General features: G+C 43.7%; 1 protein-coding gene and 1 long non-coding RNA gene across 2 annotated transcripts; one reads left to right on the forward strand and one right to left on the reverse strand.

Annotated features, from left to right (window-relative positions):
* Positions 1-706: 706 nt before the first annotated feature.
* gdf5 (growth differentiation factor 5) lies at positions 707-8806 on the reverse strand. The gene is made up of 2 exons (XM_067505760.1): positions 7326-8806; positions 707-4058 (listed from the first exon to the last, which is right to left on the reverse strand). Exons 1-2 carry the CDS (start codon positions 8140-8142, stop codon positions 3100-3102), a joined length of 1776 nt encoding a protein of 591 aa, XP_067361861.1. The 5' UTR covers positions 8143-8806; the 3' UTR covers positions 707-3099.
* On the forward strand, positions 8790-14757 carry LOC137128072 (uncharacterized). The gene is made up of 3 exons (XR_010914494.1): positions 8790-8927; positions 9048-9263; positions 9918-14757. It is a non-coding gene; the product is annotated as an uncharacterized lncRNA (long non-coding RNA).
* The last annotated feature ends 8942 nt before the right edge of the window (positions 14758-23699 follow it).

Consider the following 23699-nt stretch of genomic DNA (forward strand, 5'->3'; position numbering starts at 1 on the left):
GGGTGTGAACGTTGTCTGTTTGCACTCCAGTCTTTGTAGGGATTAAACAAACAAGACCCAACATGTTAATTAGTGACCAGGTGTATTTCAAACCGCTTCCTCCTGCTTGCAGACCTTGGGCTAATCCGAGCAGATGTTGGCTGCATCTTCATATCTTACAGACAGATTTAAAAATAGCAAAATGTCTAAACATGGAAATCTTAGACCAACTATGCGTAGTTAGCAACCATACTATTTTTTGGCTTTTTCTCATGTGTCTTAACTTGGCTGTGCAACCTCCAGTAACTGCAGCCCGTCATACGCAGGTAAAGCCGTAAACAGCTTATAAATACACCTCATGGCAGTAACATGTGTCCAGAGAGTTTCTTCCCAGGGTTGAGCCTTGAATTTTTAAAGTAGGTCTCAGGCTGGGAACAAACACTTGAATCCCTCTTATCTCCAACTGGCATTAGCTGCTAATTTTAGGTTTGTCAAGTCTGAGTGAACGGGTTCCTTCCCTCATCTGAAAAGAATGAAAAGAACATGTTCAGCAATACACAAATCACACACATTTCCATAAATCACCACCTGTGAACAAACCGCTCTGCAGTGATTTAAAAACTGTGTGGAATTGTGTGACACATTTACCTCCTGCACCGATTCTTTTGTAGAACATTTTTATTCAGTTTAGAAATGAGCTGCACTGGGTTTAAAACACAAGCTGAACAGTGGTGATATTCACAGGATTGTGTCCTAACACATCTGTCCAGGCGCTTACTGTAAAGTTTCTTCCAATGGCCTGCAGTTTGTAATTTGGAGTTTGGAGACGCTTTTTTCTACGTCCAGTCCTGCTCAGCCTCTCCCCCACCATCGCCTTGTCAGATCAGGTTTTGGGAGAGGGTGCAATACCACTGGCATGCCTCAGCTTTGATTAAAGGAAATGCTTACATCACTCCGCCTCCAAGAGAAACAAGCCGTTCGCTCGGCACAGATGGCGTCAACCAATGGTTGAGGAGCTTTACGAGGGGCCGGCAGACAGGTGCACTCGCCGCTGACTGTATGAAATGCAGACGGAGACGTGTTGATGGTGTCGTATGTGTTACATAGCAACAACAACAACAACAACAACAAAAACTCGGGTTCAGATTTTCTGAAATTAATCAAGACCACAATCTTTCTCCTGAACTTCACCAAGTGCTGTGAGAGTCTGAACACAACCCTCATTACGGTTTATAACACTGTGGTCACAAAAACTGGGTGTTCTGCAAAATTTTGCCAAAACAGAAAATCAACATATTTCCACCTTTGCATTTATTGTCCAGTTGCAATTATGTTCTATGTAGACAAATAATTGCATTTAGAGTTTAGCTGTGGGGGGATGTGATCTTTAGGAGACAGGCTGCTGGTTTATGTTACAATAAGAACTTGCTTTAGTAACAATGAGGAGGGCACGATTTGGCGCCTTATCTAATATTTATTGTTCTTTAACTGAGTTCAAAATGCCTTCAAATGCATGAGAAAGTCGTACTGATTAACACAGTCCAAATGTGAACACAGGGTTATTGTTCCCATCGATCTGAATGAAATCAGCCTCACTGATTAATGGTCACTCTCTTTGAGATGGATGAAGTTACTGTGATGTTAACGCTGATGCCAGCAACAAAAGCATTCAAGCTTCACTGGGAATCAGTGGCAGGAATTTCAGGTCGTGGCTCAGCTGTTTATCTTATGTTATGATGGATTCTAAAAGACCAGCACATACTACGACCTGGCTTCCAACAGATTTTAAATATACAGGAGGTTGAACTTTGTGTAAATATCCTGTGACACGGTGCAAGCCGAGATGAACTTTTTGGACATTCTGCAGAGCGATGCTTTCACATGCTGCTGCGAGACATTGCTGGATTGGAAAGAGAGGTGGCACCTGGGGACAGCATGCAGGACGCAGGACATGATGCAAAAAGTCAGGAGTGGACTGTTTTTCTATATTTAGTTTACAGCATCGGTCGGGTAATAGAAAAGTCATCGACACACACGCTCACTCGCTGTGAATCCTCAAGACGACGACCTGCTCTGTTCACTCAGACAGAGCACGGACTTTGTATCCTGTCCGTCTAAAGTCCACACCAGCCGATTTGGACATTTGCATTCACGCACACAGCTCCTCTGGGTAATGTCAGGGGCTGTGGTGCGTGTGTGAAAACAGCTCATTTGATTATGCAAAAATTACTGCATGAGGATAACAAGACAAAGGCCTGGACGCAGAATCGACCTCTTAATGCATCCTAACTTATTTTCATTAGTGAACTTAGAGCAGTTTGTGAAGCCAACCAAACACTTCTGATGTTGTAAATCAAACGCAGGCGTTGTTGGTATAAACTGATCTGAAAATCTTACAAATTCCTCTGATAGTTTAGTCTGCTGAGCCTGGGGGGGGGGGCAGAGGTTCAGACTGATAGCAGCTTGGAGCTCACTCAATTAGACTTTTTTTTTTATTGAAGAACAGTTATGCAACTTTCCCACATTTGGAGCAGGTCAGATGAGCACTTCATCACTGGCCGGTATTTATACATCAGAAATTCTTCACATGCTTTATAGAAAAGTCTCTGATAAGACATACAAATGACTCCTCGTTGTACATGTTCATGGGTAAAGGGGCAGTGGCAGATAAGTGCTGAAAAAAGGGCATTTTCGAGTATAGATGACTAATGTTTCAATAGCATTTCTGTTACAAACTTTTTACACCAGTCAGGACAGAGATACAAATCTGGAGATAAATAAAAATAGAATATGCAGTAAAATCTGTTTGAGAGTTTTTCGTTTGGCTTGTCTCAGATGCATCTTGCTCATCACCGCCATCATCAATATTATGCACAAGTTTCCGTGAGTGGGTGTTAAAGAGCATCACCTCCGTGAGTTTATCTTCCTCTGTTTAGTCTTTAGCAGTGTCTAACAGGCTGTGGAATGTGGTCTGATAGTCCACTTGAGTGTGAAGAGTAATGTCTGTTGCATAGCAGTGAGTTTTGATCACGTTTCCCTCAGGGTTGATCTTACAGTTGGATCATAATGTTCACGAGTCTTTCCTCATAATGAAGCACGAGAAGAACACGTCTTTGTTTGCTACCTGCACCCACACGCCTCCACCACCATGTCCTCATACTGCTTGTACACGACGTTGTTGGACGAGTCGATGTAGAGGATGCTGATCGGGGTGAGTTTGGTGGGGACGCAGCAGGTGGGCGGTGTCAACGCCGGGTCCATGGAGTTGATGAGCGTCTGTATGATGGCGTGGTTGGTAGGTTCGAGGTGCGCACGAATGGGGAAGTCACACACGCCATCACAGTGATAGGCGTCGTATTCCAGCGGCGCAATGATCCAGTCGTCCCAGCCCATCTCCTTGAAGTTCACATGGAGGTGTTTCCGGTTGCAGCGCGCCTTTGGCTTCACTATCTGAAACTGGGGGAGGGACTGTGCCTGCTGCAGAGGTTTCTTGGCCCCTCTGGCAGCGGGAGCTCGCCGCATTCGTCTCTGGGTGAACAGATATTCGTAGACGGTTTTGTTGTCGTGGCCTGACCGCGCTTTGATCTCGTTGTAGAAGAGGTCGCGCTTCTTGCTTCTGCCAAACGCTAAGAAGAAGGCCTTTTCCTTGTTGGTCCTGCCGGCTCGGGCGAAGCCCAAAGTGCGCAGGTCCACGAGCCGACCGCCTCTGTGTTCCAGAGCCTCCAGCTCGAAGCACAGCTTCTGGGAGTTCTGGAGCTGCTGGGTTTTGAAACCCTTGAAGACCTTCCATATGTCAAAAACCTCCCACTTGCTAAATCCACTGGCCAGATCCTCCATGGTCTTTGTCTGGAGCAGGGTGGGCTTCTGTTTACCTGAACCACATGTGTACAGCTTCAGGCACGGTGACAAGCCTCCTCCTCCTCCTCCTCCTTCAGCTGCCGTGGATCCCATTGAAGCTTTGCGCGGGTCAGACAGGCGCTTCCTCAGGATGCGCAGTTCAGCCCCCAGGAGCCCCTCTCTTTCAAGGGAGCTGATGTTGAAGTGGTACCTCTGCCGCCTCAGCTGGGGCCCACGCTCATCTGCAGGGACACAGAGCATCAGTAAACACTGCCAGTAGAGCACAAACACACAGAAAATTCCAATCACAGAGTGCAGATGCAAATGTGGGTGGGGTGAAAAAAAGGACAGATACACACGAAACAAGTCCATACACACTAGTGCTGCAACGACTACTCAGTAAATAATGAAATAATCACTAGTGAGGCCTGAATGCTTCTGGTTTTCTGCTGGTAAACTGACAAAATGACGGAATTTCAACAGACAGTCACTGTTTTCTGATATTTCATAGACAGAATTATCAGTACATTCATCAAGAGGATGCTCATGGGATTAATTAGCAATGACAACAATTGTTACTTAGAGCCTTAATGCGAGCACACGCACACACATACACACACACACACACACAAACATCAGGGCGAATGAACGTGATTGTGTGTAATGTTTTCATTTGAGGGAAACCAGTCAACTTCACACACACTGTCCATTGTGCGTTGAAAAGTACATTAGAACCAGACAGAGAGACCACATCAGACTGTAAACAGGCCTGTTATTATGGACCTGCAGTATTGGATGCAGCAACACACACACACACACACACACACTATTCAGATTTTCTGATTGTGTAGACTTTTTGCTCTGTTCACTTTCTGTTTCTGTTGTCTTTCAGATGGTTAGATTTTTAGTATTTACTGTATGTTACTGTTGCAAATTGCAACACAATTCCTCCTCAGGGTCAATAAGGATTTTTGTGTTTTTAATCTTATTAATAATCAACTTAATGGATCAGGTGTGGAAATTTAAATTTAGGTAAGCAAAAGAAGCAAAATTTAACTGTGTCTCAGTCAGACACAAACTGGAAATCTAAGACATTTAGAGAGAAAAGAGAAAGAATACAAGCTTTGCTACACATGGAAAAATATGTAGCAGAAACTTTGTGTTTTGTGCCACATGCATTTTGTTTAATTGTATTGTTGTTTTTATGCCTTGATTCGAAACTCTAATATGTGTATTATCATCATTATTAGTTTCATGCTTAAATTGTTACTTGAAAACCCTAGTTCTATATTTCCAACATGTGTTCATTTGACTCTAATGAAGCTTCACAGTGTGCAATAAGTTCCATTAGCTGACACTGACGCTACAAAGACGGGGAAAAAAAGAGAGAGAGAGCGACGCAGCTAATGTGAACCAGGGAGGAGGAAGAGCTGCGTCAGTCCATCAGTTACACCTTCTCCCAGCATGCGGAGGAGGTCACCGACGATTTGCCGAGGACACGCTAAACAAATAAAGGCCAAATTAAAAGTACATTAAGTGCCTGAAATGTAAACCTTTAGCAGGCCAAGAAATATTAAACTCTGGTCATTTAAACATTGTTTTAAACAGTTTTACACCGTAAAGATAACATTACACAGGGGGGCCACCCTGCTTGTAGCTGTGAGGACTGTTTATTTACCCTCCTGAGGCCGTATATCACTGACCAGATGGCTGGAAACACACACACAGAAACCACAAGGCAGCAGCACACACATAAATTCATAAGTATAAACATACCCATGAACAATCAAATGCATGTGCTCAGGTACGACCCAGAGCCTCAAGCCCAAACATTTCTGTCTAACTTTAAACTTCAGGACTAAATTAGAACCAAACAAAGTCAAGGTTCACAAATCATATCCTAACGTATCATTTATTAAGAGTTTCCCCATTAGATAAAATCTAATTAAGGTGAGATGGTGAGAGAAACTTCAGGCCTCCTGGTTCCACAGGTGAAGGAGCATTTCTTCTTTCCACAGAGAGTGTTGTGAGTGTAAAGTTGGGATCAGCATAAAACTCTCACCCGCTGCATTAGCAAACATCTGATTCAGCGATTAAATGATCAAACAGAGACATGTGGGCGCAAAGTTCACACAATCACGGCCCCTGAAATCAGCTCATGTGATCAGCTAATGAAGACGTGGGTGATGAGAAAACTGAAGCTGAAGTCAGTTTGAAGTCAGTCCAAAACAAACTGTTTGGAAGTTAATGACTTTTCCTGATGCGCAACTTTTTCTTCGTGGCAGCTAATCTTCAGTGTGCTGTTTTATTTTGACCTCTCAAATACAGAAATCTGTCCTGACACCGATTCACACTAAACATTTTATTTCTGCAGTCAGAGCCTCAGAGACACTTCTCCATGTTGTTCCGACATTACTGCCCTCTCCTGGACTGGAGTCTGCTCCATTTTCCTTTTTTTTTTCTTTTGGCTTTTCACACCCCTCATGACACCGATGTCACTGTGGTTCTCTGTTGATCACTCTAGCACCTGGTATTTGCTGGAAACCCAAATTCTAGGTTCCGAACAAACCACCTCGTTGTTTGTGAATGAGAACGGAGGCGATGCTCTGTGAGCCGGAAAGCTCCACTGTCCATGGTGATGCTGCAGTGAGTTCCCTTTTACATAACTGACAGCTCTTAAGTTTAATGAGTGAAACCTGATTTACTAATTGCAGGAATAATTGTGTGTGTGTGTGTGTGTGTGTGTTTAAGGTGTGTTTTGTTATGTTTATGGCTGTTTCCTCCTGCTTCCGGTTCTCATGCTAAGCTAAGCTAAACCCCCTGCTGGCTAAAAGTGTAACATCACTCTTCTCAACACTTTTTGCCACAAAATCACAAAACACACTGAATTGTTCTTTTAACAATTCATTTAACAAATGTACATTTAGACAATTTACAGTCCGGTTCTAGCAACATCCAGACTGCGGTTCGACCTCCAGTCCTCTCCACATCCCTGTACCTCCAGCCCACCTCCTCATTTGCAGTCTTTACTCTCCTTGTTTCTGCCCTGGCTCGTCTTCTGCCTCATCTTTACTCAATAGTCCTGGCTGATATTTCAGCTAAAGAAACTGTCCTTCTGACGGCCAGTGGCTGAATTAGTCTTTAGATTAAACGTCTTTCCACTGTTCAAATCTGTAAAACTGCTAAATGTTTGATGAAACTCAGACTCAGACTGGTCTTACGCCACTGGGCTTCATTAAGTAGAAACCAGAAATGCTCTTCGCTGTTCCTGGACTAAAAACACGTTACCCACAGTAATGAATGTTTAAATTAATTGCATATTTTCAGCTATCTAACAATTAGTATCTGATATATATTCTGGGTTCAAGTGAAGCTTGAATGTGAGTAGATCACAGAAATAACACATTTACATTTTCTAGCAGCATTCGGATGAAAGGCTGTGATGAACTTTCCTGTGCGTCAGAACCGTAAGTGTAAAGACAGAAACTTGCAGAGGTGACTGTGTTTACCTTGTCCTTTATCCACAAAGCTGGTGATGGTGTTGGCCAGGCCCGCTTCGTGCACAGCGCTGCTGTTCAGGTCCCCGGTGGAGAGAGACCAGTACAGTGACAGCATGTAGTCGTGAGGAGTCACCAAAGGCTGCTTGTGATGCGCCTCCCGGTCGCTCACTTTCGGGTTCTTGTAGCTGGTTCCTCTCTGCGCCGCCGGAGCCGCGCTCTGCTGTAGCTGCTGCTTAGGCGCGTCAGCGGCTCTTTGTGGAGGTCCTGCGCGCATCGCAGCAGCTGCACTGGAAGCAACGTTCCCAAGAGTTCTCCCCGGTGAACCCGCGCCTCCAACAGCCGCCGTCCGGACTCCGTTCCCAGCTGCATGTGCGCTGAAAGCCGCAGGAGCGTGCGCTTTAACGTGAGCGTCCCCGCCGGGAGGCCGGGAGCGCACAGCCTCGTCGCGCCCGGAGCTGACTGCTCTGTCCCGTTGCTGCTGCTGCTCTCGGCTCACCGACACAGATGTCCCCTCTGTGACTTTGCTTTTACCAAAAGTCGTCTCACCCCTGATAGGCGGCGGCCCTGCGCGGATCCGCGTGATTCTTGCCGGACTCACCAACGAGGGGCTCCACGTCCCGGTACCGGCCGCCGGTTGTCTGCCTACTGCTGGAAGGGACTCGCCTCCGCCGGTTCTTCCGTGGGCTCGCTCTCTTTCCCCACCGCCTGCCGGGCGCTGGTGGTGCTGCTCGGTCGGACTGTTCCGGCTGAGAGAACCGAGGACCGGGTGCAAGTGAAGAAGAGTCCAGCAGCTCAGCACAAGGCAAAGACGCTTCACAACTTTCATCCTAAAGCCCTTGTGCCTTTTGCCAGGCTGTCATTGTAGTAAACCGCAGTCTGTTCAGAATTACTGGACCTGTTTGGTTAAAAGAAGAAGAAGACGCAGCAGTCCAGTCTGGTCCCAGTCTTTCATCCTCTGAGGTCTCTCTGCTGTCGGCCAGGAGTGGAATGAATAAAAAGTACTTTCCCCCTGTGAAATGGGCTATAGACATATGCGAGGTTGGAAAAGCAAAGATGTGGACTGTGGCAGAGTTTAATAAGCTGAAGAAGCAAATCCTGCAAACCCTTATTGTCCCATCCGTCATGTGTCAGAACCATAGTGCTGCAGAGATCCTGCCCGTGGCAGAGGCGCAGAAACCTGAGGAAAGGCAAAGAAGCGGGGGACGCGCATCAAACTCTCCTCGGCACTATTCTGCAGGATATCATGTAAGAAACTTCTTTAAATCCCACTTTTTTCCAAGGGAGGCAAGAATGGCGTAATGCCTCTGCCTCCGTTTTTTTTTTTTTCTCTTCCCCTTCAAAGTTTGAACTCGGTCCAGTGAAAATATTTCGCTCACACACCAACCTGCAGGTGCTCGAGCAAATCCTCCAGCAAACCTGAGCGCAGGAATTGGAAACGGAATTCCAGAAAGCGCTTTTAATTACCCCGTGATGTCATGCTGTCCAAACTCATTTAACAGCAGTATTTCTTCTCAAATCGTCCTCCCCTCTTTCCACCAGTGACTCACTCAAGCTGCAACCCTACATGGCACAGGCCACCCCCCCGAAAAACCGCGCATTATGTCATTTCAAGTGAGTACGGTTTTTTTTTAGAGTTCTACTTTGTCTAAACAAAGGCAAACACACAACTAGTGACAGTGATGGAGGAAATATTCACATCCTTTATTTGCACAATTCTCATCTTTACTTCAGCTAAAAAAAAGCCCTGAAGCGGAGTAAGAGGATGTCAGTAACTGATGAGAGACGTCTCGTTTGTATGGCGGCCCTGAAGGAACAGAAAACTCACATCTGGCCACCACTGTTTAGTGCTCCCCTGGAAACACTGCGCAAAGTTGCCAAGGGAAAGAACACTGCTTTGTTGCCATGGTAACTCGTGAAGCCAACTGATGTGGGAAAATGGATTAACATGTGAGTTGTCTATTGGTTTTTTCTAATGGCATGATTCAGAGATCATTCAGGCTGATTTCTGTGTGCGGGACCAGAGCTGTTGATATTTTACATTTACATTTATTATATAAAGGAGAAAGAGGAAAAACACACCTACATTTCAGCTTGTGAACTTTTCTAAAGTCTCTGAAAAGTACACAACAAGAACAATTTCAGAGGAGTGTGTGCAACATACAGTTAGGCTTTCAACACGTCTATTTGCAGGAGCTTCAGAATCTCAGGTGAGCTGTGATGTCACAGGTCACGGGTTTTGTTGAAGGGGTCTCCACCTTTAGCTTCAGCTTCAGTAAAGAAATGACGCAGGAAAGGTCACACAATCAATTTTTCACTCACAACTGTGGAAATGCACATTTACATTCTGCACTTTTTTATTTTCCCTTCTCCACCGGAGGACAGGGGGCCTTGGTTGGGATCCTAAAAGTCTTTGCCCATTTAATTTATGATGCCGCGAGGAGCGCCAGCTTAGTGTCATAAATTTATTTTAGACCAGGCTCGAGGAATAATTAGCAGGCAGAAAAGCTCAGGTTCAGCTCCTGGGATTTTGGCAGCGGAGCTGAGTTTCTGGTGGTTTGAAACATTAACTCAAGCTTTTCTTTCCCTCTCTTTCTCCTTCAGCTTTGCTTTTCTTTTCTCTCTCGATCCGTCTGTCACCCAGTGTGAGGACGTGATGGACAAACAGAACTGATTGGATAATATGAGGCTGTTGTGGATCACACATACAATCAACGTGATCCAGTCAGTTCAGCTGAACGGCTGAAGGACGGTGACTGTGGAGGAGCTGCAGCAGCACTGAGAGGGAAACGTGTTTTTCTGTCCCTGTAGATGCTGTTTTTAGTGGGTTGTAAAGGTTTGTTGCCCTTTCAAGACATTTCTCTCCATCTCTGAATTGACAAGCAGCAGCTTCAAGCTTCTGCCGCAGCACAGACGTTCACATTGTCTGCATCCTCCCGTGTGAAACAACACTACGGAGATACAGTAACACGCGCCTGATGAGGATAATTTAAAAGGATATTGAGAATTTATTTCAAACTTTTACTGTAGGGGCGGCTGGTAAGGCAGTCGTCCATGGACCACAGGGTCAGTGGTCCGATCGCTGGCCTCGGCTATGTCGAAGTGTCTCTGGGCAAGACCCCCAACAGCCCAGCTGTGCAGTGCCGGTCCGAGCCCGGTAGAAAGTGGGGAGGGTTGCGTCAGGAAGGACATCCGGCGTAAAAACTGTGCCAAATCAACATGCGGACCTGTTTTGACAGTTCATAGCGGGACTTTCATTACTAGGAGAAAATCTATATCAAACCATAGACTCATGTTTCCAGTCAATCAACTTCCTACCGTCTAAACAAACGTTTGGTTTGGTGCTGTATAAACTCAGCAGCAGGTTTCCACCAAAGCCCAGGAACAACAGGCAGAGGCTCGCCGTTGGAAAAGGAGGCTGGCTGCTGACAAATTGACTCTTTGTTTTATTGGTCTAACCTCACGGCAGACACTGTCTCGCTGTGCGGTTCAGCAGTGTCAGTGATCCCCGTCTGTCTAAATATCAGCCGCGCAGCCTACGCACACGTCTCCATCACAGCTATTCCTGTCGCTGCGCAGCAAAGCCCGGGGGGTGGGCGTGGACCTGATGTCCTTGGTTTGACTCTGGCCCGAAATTAGCTCGTTGAATGTTTTCAAACACACGCAGAAAAGTCAATTTATCTTCCACAAATATTTCTGAACTCAGACTTTTGTACAAACCCTACAACCAAAAGTTAATGTTCCCTGGCTCCTGCGTGCCGCAGAGCTGCGGCTGCATAAGGAAAACCACATTTCCTCCAAGCTGTCTTTTCTTGGTGCTCCTGTTCAGAGACAGCTGGCCTCGCAATCTGCTGTGCTCAACATTTCTAAAGTGAAACTGCTGCTTAACTTGAGTGTATGTGTTCATACGTCTGCATCTGGACAATGTGTTTATTCTGTATGTCAGCGTCGTTAATGTTGCTCTTGGACACACACACTCACTATTTCCTGGCTTCACGTATTCACTGTCTATGAAATGTGTTCAGGTACCACGTGGAAACACAGTGGATCCCTGATAGAATTAAATCCAATATTTTAGCTACTCCATGAATTGTCAGGACATTTTGCACACACGTCCACGTTGCTCTCATGACATTAATATGATACTTTGCCCAAAGTTTCCCTTTTGCACAAACCGCTAAAAGCTGAGCCGAACCTTTGTCTGGACTTTCATACACCATGATTTTGTCTGCCAGAAGGTTTCCACCTCTGCCTGTTCTCGTACTTGTTCTACAAATTCTTTTACGTGCACCACAGAGTTGATTATGGTGAAACACCGGTGATGGTGATACGGTTTTATTTCATTTCAGAAGGATTTATTCGCCTTAGTTATGCATATTATTGCATCTTTGTACAATCTACAGTCAGTGTTCTACTACACAATGTTTACTGGGTGTGTTTTTATCTTAACAGGGAAACTTCTTAGATTATAGAATCTTGAATGTCAGAATGAATTTTCATAACACTGGTGACTTTCTGACTTATCCTTTAGTGGCACCAGCAGTCTTTCATTTATCCATCACTATTGTTTACAGCCTGTTACCCACAGGCATCATCAGTACACGTGGTGCTTAGAGGTGGAGTCAGGAGAAAGTTGTGGCAAGTTAAAGTTTGTGTTGTTTGTGAAAATACTGGACTTTTCCTCATGAGACCAACGTTGCACAACCTGCACACTGTAACGTGAAGGAATATAATGTCACTTTTTACCCACCTTAAGCCTACTTTAGACCTATGGTGTGATAACAGCCTACTGACCCTACTAGTAGCTAGACCAGCTACAGTCCAGTATGAAGCGGCACAGGGTTTTCACCGCAGTTTTCACTTTGGAATAAAATAAAAACAGTTTTGTCCGAAATGACATCCAGCCGATGTTCCTGCTTATAGCTTGTCTTGGTGACACAACATGCATAAAGCCTGGATATCTGTGGTTGTGATGCACATGCGTACATGCTGTCACACTTTCAAACGACAGAGAAGACGGGATTTGCACGTTGAGGTGTTTGCATTTCAGTAAATTCTACCACACGCTCCAAATGTTTGAGCACTTGAACCCTTCACGGTGCCCCGCTCACTGACAGACTCCTGCTCCACGTCTCGTGGTCTCTGGAGCTTGGTAATTGACTTGAAACTGAACCCAGAGCCGGCGAGCGTGCTGCATGCCTCTCGGACCAGATGCTCTTCCAGTGCCCCCTTTAGGCTAATATAAGCCAGGGCCTCTTGGAACAACTTGAGACGTTTACAGGCTGCAGGTGGGCCAAACAATGTGACACGGATCATTACGAGAGTCTGTTTATTGGTTTCTTCATCGTTCAAAGAAAAACGCTCCCCAGGGTGGAGGTGAGTGCTCCGAGAATGACTCCAGTTCAGGGCCAGAGCAGCAACATGGTGGGACTGAGGCTCAAACATGGAAACTGTGACAGGTTTGGACACGGTGGGCGAAGTGTAAACCTCTCGCAGTGACCCTTCTCTCAGGCTGAGGGTGAAAACAAAAGCTACAACGAGACATTTACGTCAGTCTGTTTGGTTGTTGTTATGGAGGAATAAGTTAGTTACTGTATTTACTTTGAGACTGGAACATGTGTGTGTGATTGGTGGTTTGGGCCAGAAGGATTTTGTTTGTTTGTCACCAGCACTCAAAGATTTGTATACAGTCATTTTAATATGTTTCAACTCATAAGCACCAAAATCAGACTTCATGCATACGACGTTGAAGGGAAGCTGAACTGATTACAGCACTTTTACCTGCACATGTACGTTTTTGCATTTTACTTTGTTTTATTTAAGAAAGAGATGTGAGATTTGAAAATATACATGTAGCGTGTTGCATTTGATCAGTCTTTGGCCCTATGGCTGTGTGCCCGTATGAAGGCAGTGTCTTGTCCTGTCGCTGTTTTTCAGGTTCACCTTGAGACTCGGCTCCTCCCACCTTAATGAGGATTGCAATCACCTGCCGGAAGTCTATAAAGCTGGTCTGAGGACGTTTGGTGCCTTGTTGTAAAGCACATTTGAAGCAAGAAAAGTTGACCAACATCCTGAACAACATTAAAATAAATAGAATACAAGGAGACACTGAAAGATAGATACTAAAAAACAGAGAAAAGGTTGAAAACCAAGGAGAAAAAAGGGCTTTTAACCAGATGTTAGGTTGCCAGAGTTGGTGCAGCCCGAATGTGGAGTCGCAGTTGCCATTTGAGATTCAGTCTGGACCTTGGAAGGACTGAGAGCAGACCTCATTAGAGGATTTACAGGATGTCGGATAGCTGGTTCCCATGTGAGGAAGAGAAAACAAAGACAGGCAAACACTCTGCAACACAACAGAGTAGAATAGTTGTCAATGTTGAACGTTGCATGTTTGGTGTCATGGAGTGTGTACAGAATTATGAGGTTCTTCAGTTTTGAAGTGCAAAAGCATTGAGGAGGAAATGAAATTTAAATTGCAAAAATGCTCCATCTGATTTACTGCAACTCAGAGCAGCAGGGAACTGAACTGAGATTCTGAAAATGACCCCGGAAAAGCAGGTGTGACTGTGTAACAGGGAAACACAACACAAATGGAAATTGTTTACCACACACGTCTACAGCATTAAGATATTACATTATTCTCTGTTCACAAAAAGCATCAAATCCCACCGGTTTCAGACACTTTCTGCTGTGCCCCTGTCTACTGTCTCGACCTGCTCAAAACCTGCCCCACTTCATGTAAATCAGCTGAGCTGTGGCTCAAATATGCTGGTGAAAAGCCTCAGTCTTGTTTCTTTGCGGTTACTTTTTATTAAAAATATTTTTTAAAGTGACACATAATGAGGGAAAAAGGTAACATTCAATTTAAAATGAGTCTTGAAATCATTTTCTGATTGCTGTTCGTTGCTTAGGCTCGGACAGAGAGAAGCCGGTTGGACTGCAGTCACGGTGTGTTCATTAAAAGCTTTCACCTTCCAGCCGTCTCAAGTGTCCGTGCGCTGAGAGGCTTGATCCGGGGAGAAAGAGCTCCTTCTTCGGACCAGAGAGGCCTCGCTTTTCCACCTGAGCCGCAGGTGTTTGCTCAACGCGCCTGTGGTTTGAGCGGCTGCCGCTACATCATTTACCTTCACCTTGGAAATGTTGACTTTCACCTCGCATCCCCCCCTGCAGCCTGCCCGCTGTAGCCCCGATAAACTGTGTGCGAAAACATGTCCCTGTCGGTGATGATGATGATGATGACGGTGATGATTGTAGCCGATTGCCTTCCGTAGACGCCCCTTTCCTTTGACGCACTGATCCTAGCGTGTGCAGGTGTTTTCACAGGGGCCAGAGGTGAGGTTTACCATGAAGCACGGATTTTGCTGGAGGGAAGAAGGAATTTTTGACTTTTTGAGAATTGCCCTCGTTTACTTTTTGGGAAAGACTCAGAAACTCAAAACGCTGTGTGTTTGTATTTATGAGACTACAACCAGCAGGTGATTAGCTTAGCTTAGCATAAAGACACATGGCATGTGTCACGTGACTGTTGGGACAGTTTCACACTGAACTCGTATTCCAGTCAAAGCAAAAACAAGGTGTAAATGCTACGTGACAGTTAAATGTTCAGCTGTCAGACAGTAATATGTATCTGTGGGTCATTTCACAGGATAACAGCCTTTATAAGAAAATGGGCCCTTGAGTGCAGATAAAAGGCCCCTCACCACTTCAACACAGGATATCCAGACTGAGACAGACGAAAAACGATTCGGTGTGAGGCTGCCACACTGTCTGTCATCAGACTTCACCTCTGTTTGTTTTTGCTTTTTTGTCACTTTGTGGTTGACTTCTGACACTGCATGGGTGGGGATGGACAGTCTGGGGTTCAGTGTCGTGCCCATAGACACTTTGACATGTGCTCGGGTAGAGCTGGGCGACCCTATGGTCAATTCAATTCAATTCAACTTTATTTATATATCACCAATTCACAACAAAGTCATCTCAAAGCACTTGCCAGCCATAGGCAAGAGTGGAGAGGAAAAACTCCCTTTAACGGAAGAAACCGCCAGCAGAACCAGGCTCAGGGTGGACAACCATCTGCCTTGACTGGTTGGGGTGAGTGGAAAGTGAAGGAAGAAAAGAACAGAGCAACAAAAAGCAACAACAAAACATCGGGCAGGTTGGTAGGACCAGTAGCTGATCACTGGAAGACACACAGCTTCAAAGCCGGGGGCATCCTGAAAGTAGGGAATTAGTCCAACCTAGAGGTAACAAATGCATGGACCAGTTTTTGGCCATCACTTTTTAAAGGACAAATCCTGGTCAAAAATAACTCCAAGGTTCCTTGCAGTAGTTGTGGAGGCCAAACAATATGGTTGGACATCATCAGTGGTCAGTGAGCAGCCTCTCTACCAACTGAGCCACTGCCGACTCACTTCACACTCTACTGCATTAACATGAAAAATATTTTACTTACAGAATTGAACTTTTGAAAACTGTAACCTTCGCTCCAGCCTCAGTAAATGCCAGCAGACAATGCTCCAAGGTCAGTGGTCAACTGCCCTCGGTTGATGAATTGCACCCTGCTGCCTTGACCCCCTACAACTTTTCCTATTCGTGAATTGCTGCCTACCACTGGTGTAGTGGTGTCATTGCCTCATTTTTATTTTTTTACATAGAGTAAGTAAGTTTAACTCTAACCTGGTTAAAACCAGTAAAAAGTGCATATTGTTGATAATTGAGAAAAGTAAGTTTACACAGTTGAGAAATTCTTGAGAAAGCACGACAGGAACAACCGGATGTGTGATGAAGTGTTTAAGTTCCTGAAAAGTTCAGAACTGAGGCATTTGTAGCTAGTAATGACTTACTAGACAACAGATGGAGACATTAGGAGTCTGTACGGCTGATGAGTTTACAATAGTTTTGTACAGCAGAGGTTTACGGCACAGACCAACAAGCTAATCCAGGTTACAGACTGACAGACGTGAGATATAGTACAAAACACCATTAATGTAGAAATGCTGCACTTTTAAGGTCCTTTTGTGCATTGAAGTTCTCACCTTTCACCCTATTTTTGACCTCTCTATCTCCAACAGTTTGTTCTCGCCTCACCTGTCTCACCCCCCTCCCCTCTATCTGCCCCCTCATTTTTCAACACATAGCCTGTGTGTTACCTGGCATGTGAGTGCAGTCGTTTATTTTCACGGGGATATGTTTTCTAGCAACCTCCGCCAGAGACAATATTATGCTGGAAATATCCAGGTATTACCTGTTAAGATTTCAGATGCTCAAATAAACCGGCCTCTGGCAAAGCGCGACAGAGAAGAGATTGTGTGTGAAACACATGAGAGGGAAGCTGCTCAATCACTAATAATTACTCCCCCATCCATGTGTCCATCCCTCACCGTCTCTGTGTCTCTCTCAGGTCCAGGTGATTTCCAGCTCCCTCATTTATCTTCCCTGCCTTTGATTTCAATGTGAAATTCATTTCACGCTCATTTCCTGTCAGCCGCTCGCCCCGTCGCTGCCCAGGCTGTGAAGGCCTCCCATTCATACGCAGCTCAGAGCCACTAAACACTCTCTTATGCTCTGACCTTTAGCAGAGCTGTGGAGACAAACAGCGCTCAGCGGGACGTAAATGATGATGGATCTGTTCTGGCAAACTTCAGAGTGGACTGAGCGCAGAACTGGCAGCGTGTGTTGACGTTCAGGGTCTGACGGCGAGGCTGCACGTTGATTCCACAGAGACGCTTAATGACTCTCAGGGGTTCAAAGTAAGACGAGATTGTTAAACTGTTAATTAGCAGCTTTTAGCACCTGTTCATTCAAAAAAAAAAAACAGTCCTGGTGTTTTGCACACTTCACTTCACTTTGTCTACAATCCTCTCACACCTGGACCTCGTCAGTTAATCTTATTCTTCCTGAACGACCCTTTCAGGCTCTGTGAGAGGGGACAGGAAGTGTCTGCAAATCTTCAGGTGTCTGCACAGATGTTCTGTGGGGACGAGATCTGGGCCTTTGTTGGACCACTTGAGGACAGTCAGAAACTAGTGCTGAAGACACAGTGTTGTCTTGTCTGTTTGCTTCAGGTCATTGTCTATGATTGTGTCACTTTCTGAGGCCACTGGACATAAAAAAAAAAAACACAATGGTTCAGGCTGTGAATGATAAAATAACAGAGAAGCAACAGAGAATTTCGCTTTTCACCAGAGTATCATTCAGATTATTACCGATTGGTGAACTAACACTCATAATCAGAGACATGCTCAGAACTGCCTCTGACTTCAGTTTCATGGGTTTAACCACAACAAATGCACATTCACACATCTGAATACAAATAAATCCAAAGCAAAATGCAGATTTATCAGATTGGGACTTGGTGCATAGATGCAGTTAATTCCAAAGGATTAAGTTTATAATTGAAACAACACATTCAGCAGGAGGGAATTACTTCAGTTCACTACGTGTCTGCTGTGTCCGGGAAACATGAGAGCAGAGCGCCACCTACAGGAATTGGTGTAAAAAACACTGGTCTCTTAAACCCTGACGTGTCCTGCTACTGTCCAAATACGAGCTGGTCCACATGATGAGGACAATAAAACACGGTCACCAGGCAAAGACAAAGCACAACTCTGATCTTTTCTTTAATAACAGTGAATTATATTGTACTGTAAATGTGACACTTTACAGTTAACATCGGTCACTTTATTAGGTACACCTGTACAATCTAATGCAATCCAGTGCAGCAGCTCTGCCATGGATTCTACTTTTACAAGGTTCCAATTTCTCAGTTTTTAGGTTGAAACTGTCAGAAAGGTGATAATTCTACTCTGTGTTTGTCGTTAAGGTCCAAGTGGATGGTAGAGTAGTACTGGTGTACATCATTAGAGGTGGTTCTAATGTTATGGTCACCATATTTAAAATGAATGAGTAGAATTCATGGCAGAGCTGCTGCACTTACAGGTGTACCTAATAAAGTGGCCAGCGGCAGAATAATCTAAAACACACATAAATGGGTGAATGTTGTTTTTCATTCACCCATTCACACAGAGATGACGGCGGCTGCAATGCACGGTGCTCAGAGCCACTTGGGGATCAATACTTTTGCTTATCTTTGCTTAAGTATTGACTTTAGGAACCAATTTTATATCATCACTGCTGCAGCCAAGTGAAGTCACAGAGTTAAAACAGCCTGAGTGGGGAAAGACAAAGTGAATTAGTAGTTTGTGGTAGTTGTCTATTTCTTTTAAATCATGTTTAAGCTGTTTGTCCTCATTTGATGAGCCTTTTTGTGTCTCCTTTTACTCACTATTGCCCCTTTTAACTTTTAACTGGGATTATTTTGTCCATTATAATGGAGCTCTGTCACTTTCACATCAAATTCATCCCTGTATTTAGGTATAAATACACATGTATCTGTTCTGTAAAGTCAGTTTTGTGGAAAATCCTCGATCATGAAGACAAAGAAACACTCATTTCTGTCAAAACTGAAATGAGAAGAACAAGGTGGGAATCTTTCCTGTCATGTCCACGTTTGATCAACAGATGGCGATAAAGTACAGCATAACAAACCCTGCTGCGGGTTCACGTCTGTTAACGTACATGATGAGGGGAAGAGGTGAGATCCAGTTTACCAGCTCAAAAAATAAAGGTTGGCACTTTGCAGCATAATGACACAGATGTTTGATGTGACTCTGTAATAAACTAAAATCTAACTAAGTCCAGGATTTTCAGACTTTTGCCTCCAGATTTGTTTTTCCAGTTTATAGCTTCATTAAACCTGTTTAATTCTTTTACAGTCACTGAGGTTTAACACTTTGGGAATGTTCCTTTCAGCCAGAATGTCCCTTTGTCTATAAATTAACTGTGTAAAATATTCACAGACAACATCCGCCAATAGTGACCACAGCACTAATACAGCTGCCAACACAGCCGTTGGGTACAGTTAGAGAAAAGCTTTATGAGCTGGTTTAAACAAGTTTCCACAAACCCGACTTGATACTACTGAGCATGAGTAATATGGAACAATATTAGAATTAATAAAAACTAATACGCTATGGATTTAATTTCTAGGCGACGCAGTCGCTTAAAGATGAAGAGCAATGAATGTAGATTTGTTCAGTACTTACAGTGTGTATAAAAAATGTTCACTCCCTTTGCTTTTTTAATCGTTTGTTACAACACTGATTTACAGTTGTTGTTTTTTACATCATCAACAAAACAATACACGTGGATCTAGAAGGTCCAGTTAGTTACTATCCTGATCCAAAACTACACTCACGCCATGAAGAAAAGAACAGTCCAATTAACTCTGTGAAAAGATTCAGCAGAAGTCAGAGGATGGATACAAGAACTTTTCCTACTCATTGAAGATCTTTTGAATTCATCATTAATGGAAGGAGTTCTGTTGAGAGCAGGTCATCCTCTCAAACTGAACGATGGAGACTAGTGGTGTAGGCCGGCAACTGTGTCGTTACAAAGTTCTGACTGTTGACACGAAAAGAACAAATCTTATTTCATTTGAATCCTTGTTTTGCTCATTTTGACTCCCAGGAGCATGTGTCAAACCTTCTATATTCAAATACTCACAACATGTTCATCACATTTAGTCTGAACCTGTGAAATGTTCAGCGGATTGACTTCAGTCAGACCCTGTGATTCTTCTGTCTAGTAAAACTCCCCTGTATCATTCACCCTTCTGAGGAATTCACACCCTCACTTCCTGTTTTCATATTACCCATTGTGCTTCCTTTCACCTTCTTCACTGCTCCTATGTCTGTGAGTGTGTACAGTAAAACCCCCCTCTCACTCACCACTTTGTCTTCCTGTTTCGATCGAACAGGAGGACCATGCGGTTTTAGGCCTTTCTCATAGTCATGCAGTGTTTACTCTCTGTGGTTCGGGCATCACGAAACCTTTCTAAATATCATAAGAGTGAAATCCTACACACTTTCAGTTGAACTTTCAGCTCACTACTTTCTCTGACTGTGCATTATACAGTAAGGAAGTAAAGAAATTCAAATCATAATGTAGAAGGATGAAGTGTAAAGATAATTTAATGATTTCTAATAAAAGATTTGTAAAGTTTTTACCCTCAGTGGCTCAGAAAACATCCAGTCTCATTATTTTGTATTTTTTTCGTTTTTCCTGTTGCTCAGGTAAATAGAGCAAAGCTTACTGCTGTTAGCGTGAGACTCTGAGTCAGTGCTCTCGGCTCAGTCCTCCCTCTCCCTGCTCTGAAACACCCGTACTTCCCTCGTTATGCTGCACCACTGTCGTAGTTATCACATTATAATAAAGAAGAAGCCAATAAAGTCAGTAATCAAGCAGAAATCATTGCTCTTCTCTGATTGGTCAGTAGGGTGAGCCTCACTCAAAACACCTTTCAGAGTGAGTATGTCTGCACTGCTGCCAGTGATGCTCAGTGAGTCTGTGTCACTGGACACAGCAGTTCTCCACATTAAGATAAATGTTGGAGCATATTTGTTTTTAAAAAGTGAACAGACTTTAACTTTAAATTAAGACCTGGGTCTTAATCTCTTTGTAACAATTAACACTGAAGGCTTAATTCAACCCTGGACACTACATCTGTTTCACTGACACAGTGTAAGTGGAAAACAAATGAGTGACCTTTGTCAGCATGATTGAGAGTTCAGATCAGAGAGGTCACATTGTGCAGCAGGGGAACTCCCTACTTTTCCTGTGTTGTTTCCTCACTACTTACTTGTCATTTAACTGTACAAACATTTGGTTTTTAACATGTTTTTTTTCCATTACACACAGATACATACACAAACCTGACTGACTCATTCTCCCCTGGGAATATACAACTCAAACACCTCCACATAAACATACAGTTTCCTGCTTTTCCTGCTTTATTCAGGGGAAAAGGGGAAATTTACCTTATCTTCTTTAAGCAGCTGTAAATCTGATCCAGCTGCAGACTGAAACTGAGAGGATGATGGTTTGACCTTTTGGATGAGAAAATCAGGTGAAGACAAGATGGAAAGTAGCTTCAGTGATGATATGTTATTTAACATTTAGTGTTGGAGGAGTTTGCCTTTCTAAAGGGACCATGGAGATCGTCTTCCAAAAGTGTTCTCCATCTTGAAGACATTTCACCTCTGATCTGAAATCTTTTGTTTGGATGGAAGGTCTCAGAAAAGAAAACGAGGGAAATACATGGAGACACCTGCACCTGGTTGACCGTGACCAAAGAGAAGGACCAGTCCATTCTTCAGAGATGTGTCAAAACCTATGGTTCACATCATCACACAGCACTGAATGTCATGGATTCTCCTCCAAGTTTACCTGAACTTAAACAAAGTTAACAAGTTTGAAGCAAACAGTCCCGAGACTCATTACGCTGGGATTAAAAGTGTGTAACAATTAAAAACAAAAAAAAACAAAAAAGTATCTCTACATTGCCTGAGCCACGAGAAACCAGGAATCAAACCGCTGACTCTCCTGAGATGACTGCTTTACCAACTGAGCTACAGTCACCATAACCGGGACAACATGGGTTATCACAATTTGCACACACATAAGGAGCCTGTTCCTGCTTTGAGTGCATGACATCATTCAAGCAAAAGGTGTATATACTGTGGTGATGATCAGTGTTTCATGTTGGATCTGCCATCAATCGTGCAGCTGCACACCCTGTTACAGAAACATACTCTCGTACTGAAGTTAACAGTATCAAAGGGAAACAGATATGTGTAACGGTGTCAGTTTGTTCCTGGGGAAAGTCCTCAGGAGGCATGTGTCAACAGGTGAGTGCAATTCCCACTTCCCCTTTCAGACACAAAACACTTATAACAATACCTGTATAAAAACTACCTGATCTATATTTAGCTGTACACGCCCTGCTAGATGACACTGTGTATCCAAATGCCAAAAAGTACACAAAGCGCACGCTGACACTCAGATTCAATTCACTGTCGTGTGTGTGACAAATAAATTATTCTGCTGATAATGAACATTTGCGTGAGCAAATACAGTGAAATGAAATGTAAATGTCACATGAGCAACCTTCACACGCGCACACATACACACACACACATACACGTACACACACACACACACACACATACACGTACATACACGCACACACACATACACGTACACACACACACATACACACACACACACATACACGTACACACACACACACATACACGTACACACACACACACACATACACACACACACACACACACACACACACACACACAGACTTTCACTGGCATTCATCTAAAGCTCTAAAGCTGAAACACTCCTGAGAAGGTGTGACCCAAATTTCAACGGTTACAATATGTCTTTGTCTTGGGTTTTTCCAGTTTAATCTTATCTTTTATGTGTGTGTAATCTGCACTGCTTAGTGTTATCTGTGTGTTACTTCATCCTCCGCTGTTTAAAGGCTCAGTGAGAGCAAAGATATTTGAAAAAGCAGAAAAGCCTCTTCCTCCTCCTCTTCCACAATTTTGTGCCAGTGGCAACTGATTTAAATACTGCAGACCTTTATCTCACTAGTCACAAACCTGCATTTATGAGTACAAAATGTTGCTCAGACATTTGACCATTTAAAACCAAGCTATGTCTTAAAAAAAAAGAAATAACAAATATATAAATACTTTAAAAATCACAGTAGATTTTATTCCTATAGCCCAGCTTCACAAATCACAAAATGGACTCAAATGGAAAAAAGCTGCCAAAAAATGCAAAACAAGAAAAGAGACAAAACCCCAGGAAGAGTAAAACAGGAGGGTGACTGAATAAACAACAAAGTAGAGTTACACACAGTCAAAAACACAACAACGTGAAGATATATTATCAGAAAGGATGTTGAGTAACTTCCAGGTGACAGTACCAGACGGGTCCAGATCCTGTCCACCATGAAGCCCTGGAAAGTGGACAGAAACACAATGGGGGAGACAGACAGACACTGAGGCTATGCTCACCGTACAGGCCTTAATGCTCAGTTCCATTTTTTTAACAAATCCAAGCTTTTTACTTAAGGGTCACATTCACATTGTTAAGTGACATGTATGCGGCTCCAGTGGGAACACAGCAGTTTTTCTATACAATTACAGCAAATTCACCGAATAACACATTTTTCTCTATATCTGCATAGTCTTGACTTTATTAGTTAAAGTGCATTCAGATATGTACAATATCCACTTAAACATTGATGTGAATTGGTGCAATAAAAATGAAGTTTAATAAAGCGGAATCAAATTGAATATGTGTAACTTTAAAATCACACAATTTCCTCAAAAAGTGCTGGTTTACATGTTCTTTGAAGTTTGGTTTGAACAGACATTTGGTTATAAATATGAAACTTCCTCGTCTCTCTTACGTCCATTTTTGATCTTCTTTGTTTCTCTTCCCGGACACTGACAAAGAGGAACA

Source organism: Channa argus, chromosome 5 (assembly GCF_033026475.1).
Source record: "Channa argus isolate prfri chromosome 5, Channa argus male v1.0, whole genome shotgun sequence".
Lineage (NCBI taxonomy): Eukaryota > Metazoa > Chordata > Actinopteri > Anabantiformes > Channidae > Channa > Channa argus.

Coding starts and splice junctions, on each gene's coding strand:
- gdf5 (XM_067505760.1), bottom strand. CDS start 8,142: ATGAAAGTTGTGAAGCGTCTTTGCCTTGTGCTGAGCTGCTGGACTCTT. Junction 4,059..7,325: donor CTTTGTGGATAAAGGACAAG/GTAAACACAGTC, acceptor GTGTCCCTGCAG/ATGAGCGTGGGCCCCAGCTG.